General features: G+C 50.8%; 1 protein-coding gene across 1 annotated transcript in view; it reads left to right on the top strand.

The window, feature by feature from the left end:
- Nucleotides 1-4,258, top strand: part of TRIM35 (tripartite motif containing 35) — a 19,041-nt gene extending 14,783 nt beyond the window's left edge. The window contains exons 4-6 of the mRNA XM_006764765.2: nucleotides 1,081-1,103; nucleotides 1,913-2,031; nucleotides 3,356-4,258. Of these exons, the coding sequence (XP_006764828.1) occupies nucleotides 1,081-1,103; nucleotides 1,913-2,031; nucleotides 3,356-3,933 (720 nt within the window). The 3' untranslated portion in view covers nucleotides 3,934-4,258. The remainder of the gene's footprint in view (nucleotides 1-1,080; nucleotides 1,104-1,912; nucleotides 2,032-3,355) is intronic.
- Nucleotides 4,259-4,545: the final 287 nt, after the last annotated feature.

The following is a 4,545-nucleotide window of genomic DNA, read 5'->3' on the forward strand; positions in this document are numbered from 1 at the left end:
GAGAGAGAGAAACATCCCTGGGAGATTGGCTGCCTCTTGGATACCCCCTACTGTGCCCTGACCGGGAATCAGACCAGTGACCTTTGGGTGCATGGGACAATGTTCAACCAACTGAGCCACACCGGCCAGGGCTCCCATACGATTTTGATTCGCATTTCCCTGATGGCTAGTGACACTGAGCATCTTTCATGTAGTTGTTGGCCATTTGTGTGTATCTTCTTTGGAGAAATGTACATTCAGGTCCTTTGGCCATTTTAAAAATTGGGCTGTTTGTCTTTTTGTTGTTGAATTGTAAGATTTTTTATATATATATTATGGCTACTAGACCTTTATCAGCTATATAATGTATAAATATTTTCTTCCAATCTCTGAATTATTTTTTCACTTTCTTGATGACATCCTTTGAAGCAGAGACTTTTCATTTTGATGAAGTGCTCCTTAACTGTTTTCTTTTGGTGCTGCTTTGTGCTGTTGGTGTCATATTTAAGAAGCCATAGCCTAAGCCAAGTTCATGATTTTTCTAGTTTTATCTCTACGTTTAAGTCTTTGACCCATTTTGAGTTAATTTTTTAATACAGTGTAAGGGAATCCAACTTCATTCTTCTGCATGTGGATATCCAGTTGTCCCAGCACCATTTGTTTAGACCATTCTTTCCCCATTGAATGTTCTTGGCACCCTGTAGATAACCAATTGCTGGTAAATGTGACGGTTTATTCATAGACTTTCAATGTCCACTGGTCCATATGTCTATCCTTATGTTAATACCACACTAACTTGTTTACTATTGCTTTTATTAAGTTTTTAGTAGGGAAGTGTGAGCCACCAGCTTTGTTCTTTTCCAAGATTGTTTTGGCTATTTTGAGTCCCTTGAATTTTCATATGAATTTTAGAACAGCTTATCAGTTTCTGAAATTTTGATAGAAATTACATTGAATCTTTAGATCAGTTTGGGGATTATGGCCATCTTAATGCTATGAAGTCTTCTGACCCATGAACATTAGGTGTATGGCTCCTTTTGAGGTCAGAAACTGACATGTTTTCTCTGTGTCTATGTTTGTGTTTGATTTTTTCTCTTTCAGAAACACAAGAGCCGAAAACGCCGGTGAGTGGCCAAGGCTGATGGAGGGGAGGGAAAGCGCAGGCAGAAATACCTGGGGTGCAAACTCCAGTGGCTCCAGGGCCAGGCATGTAATAAAGCCAACTGGGTGTAAGACAGAGGGCGTGATGGGGCCTGGCCAGGTGCACAGAGCCCTCTTTCAAGGCATCCCACTGGTGCAGTGTTGTTATCCCTGGGGTAGGGAGAGAGAGGCCATCCTGCATGTGGCTCGTAGTTCCAGGAGGTCGTCCCAACATTTAAGCTTGTTTCTTGGTCATCACCCTCCCTCTGAGAGCCTCTGGACATATTCTGGCTGAGTTGATGGTTGAACACAGGGATGAGTAAGGAAGAACTGTGTCTCAGACAGAGCTGTACGAAGATGGAAGAGAGTGCTTTGGGCAGTAGTGAGTTCCCTGAAACTGTAGGTGTTAAGCAAAGGCCAGTGACACCTCATACTGTTGGACTAGAGGGCCTTTATGATCCCTTTTGACTCAGACATCCTTTGAGCAGATGTATGAGTGCAATTTCTGCCCACAAGGAAGGCAACCATGTCTGAGTACCTCCTATTTATATTTATCTCAGCTGGGGCAGAATGAGCCCTAATACTGAATCTTGAAGCGGTATGAGCTGCCCAGATGGTTCCTGGCTCATCCTCTCATCAGAGCCCAGTTTGGGTTTGTGCTGAGTGTGGTGGTGGGGAATTTTAGGCCTGTGACAAGGGAAGAAGTCCTATTGTTTGTTAAATCCAGCTGACCCAGTTAGGCCCAGATGCATGACCCCGGCCCTGCCCACCAGACCCAATTCTCCCTCCCCAGCCTCTTCTGCACCATGGAGCCAGAGCCTGTGCAGCCTGGCATGCTGATCAACGTTTGCAAGTACCTAGACTCCCTGCAGTACCGTGTCTGGAAGAAGATGGTCATGTCTGTTGAAACTGGTGAGTGGGAACGCGCATGGGCAGGTGGTACAGGCATGGGAGGCACTACAGGCAAGGCAGAGAGCTCGCTAAACTCCAGCCTCATTCAGACAGGGCCCCAGCACCCAACTCCTCCTCCCTCCTTGCCCCACTGCTCTTAGCAGGACGCCTTCCTCTTTGGGTCCTGACACGTGGCCACCTCTTCAGAAAAAGAAACTGACTTCCCTCTATTCAGAACTGGACTGTGGATACAAATCTTCCTCAGTTCAGAATTGCCTCTTTCAAGGTGATTCCAGCCCACACGATCACTAGGTCATGTGCTGTGGCTGAATGTTTGTATGCCCTCCGCCCCACCCAGATCATATGTTGAAGCCCTAACCTTCTGTGTGATGGTGTTTGGAAGCAGGGCCTCTGGGAGGTGATTAGGATCGGATGAGGTCATAAGGGTGGTGCCCTATGGTGGTATCCGTGCCCTTATAAGAAGAGACACAAGAGAGCTGACTTCTCTCTCATTCCATCTTGTGAGGACACAGCAGGAAAATGGCCATCTGTAAACCAAAAAGAGGGCCCTCACCATAACTTGGCCATGGGAGCACCCTGATCTCGGACTTCCAGCCTCTGGAACCATGAGAAATAAAGTTTTGTTGTTTGAGCCTCCCAGTCTACGGTCCTTTTGTTGCAGCTGCCCAAACTGACTGACTCTTAGAGGGAGAAATATCGGTGACCCAGGGGATGTTCCGTGCTTTCCTAAGGCGGCATGTGAGTTGTGTGAGCACCAGGATCCCTGCCTGTATTGCTCGCGATGGCTGACATAATCAGACTGCAAACTGGATGCCTTAAAATGGCAGAAATTCATTCTCACACGGCCAGAGGCTACGAAGTCCAAAATCTAGGTGTCAGCAGGACCCTGCACCCTCTCAACCCTGTGGGGGAAGACCTTTGTCTCTTATTAACTCCTGGTGTTTGCAGGCAATCCGGGGCTGGGGCCACAGCACTTTTATCTCCACCTTTGTGGTCACATGACCTTCTCCCCTCACTATGTTGCTTTTCTTTTTGTAAGGACAACAGTCATTGTATTAAGGCCCCACTCTATTCCAGTCTAATTACATCTGAAACAAATAAGGTCGCCTTCTGAGGTGCTAGGGGTTAGGACTTCCACATACCTTTCTTAGTGGGGCACGTTTCAACTCATAACCCTGTCCCTCAGCCCAGGGCAGCTCCCTCCCTGCACTGGGCCAGGTGGGACACCCTTGGTCAGTCTGGGGGGCCGGGGCATCAGCTGGCATGGCAGAAAGGCAGGATGTGAGGTTCGCTGATTCACCCCACTCTCTCCCTCTGCTCTCAGTGCCCTTCAGCTTTGATCCCAACACCGCAGCGGGCTGGCTGGCTGTGTCGGAGGACCTCACCAGTGTCACCAACCACGGCTACCGAGTGCAGGTGGAGAACCCGGAGCGCTTCTCCTCGGCGCCCTGCCTGCTGGGCTCCCGCTCCTTCTCCCACGGCTCCCACGCCTGGGAGGTGGACCTGGGGGGGCTGCCCAGCTGGCGGGTGGGCGTGGTGCGCATGTGCCTAGAAACTGGCCCCGAGGGCTACTCCCACAGCTGCTACCAGGACACTCGCTCTGGTTTCTGGTACCTGTGCCGCACACAGGGAGTGGAGGGCGACCACTGCGTGACCTCAGACCCGGCCACCTCACCACTGGTCCCCTCCATCCCGCGCCGCCTGCGTGTGGAGCTGGAATGTGAGGAGGGCGAGCTGTCCTTCTACGATGCGGAGCGCCAGTGCCACCTCTACACCTTCCATGCCCGCTTTGGGGAGGTGCGGCCCTACTTCTACCTGGGGGGCACCCGGGGGAACGGGCCCCCAGAGCCTCTGCGCATCTGTCCCCTGCGCATCACTGTCAAGAAGGAGCTGGATACCTGAGGCCGGCGGGGAGCCTGCCAGGTGCTGCCCAGGTGTTCTGCCATGGTCCTGCTTTCTTTCTGTCCCTCTTTCTCAAGCCCACACACACCGGGACACCTCTAGGTCCTGCTTTCTTGCCAGGATCTGGCTACTAACTGTCTCACCCTTTTCCGTGGCTCCAGGCCCCAAGCCCCCCTCTTCATCTTTGGCCTTTTCTGTACCCACAGTTGAACGTCACCCAGGAGATGGCTTACTGGCCAGGCTCTCCCCAGAGTCCTGGCATCTTCAGGATGTGAATTTCCTTCCTTCTAACTCCAGGATTTCAGGGGACAAAGTTTGCCTCTAGAGTAAGACCTGTTTTAAAAATGCTTTTAATGTAGGTTTTATTATTCAGGTATGATGAGGCCAACAGACCAAGAGTCAGCTGCCATTGAGAAGAGTTTGTTACTTACTGTTCCTAAGAGGATGGGCCGTGCTATGGGGTGGGGGGCACAGAGGGAAGCACCAGGTCCCCCTGGGACAGTGGTCAGCAAACTGCGGCTCGCGAGTCACATGCGGCTCTTTGGCCCCTTCAGTGTGGCTCTTCCACAAAATACCTCGTGCGGACGCACATGTACAGTGCGATTTAAACTT

This window comes from Myotis davidii, unplaced genomic scaffold, assembly GCF_000327345.1.
Source record: "Myotis davidii unplaced genomic scaffold, ASM32734v1 scaffold198, whole genome shotgun sequence".
Classification (NCBI taxonomy): Eukaryota; Metazoa; Chordata; class Mammalia; order Chiroptera; family Vespertilionidae; genus Myotis; species Myotis davidii.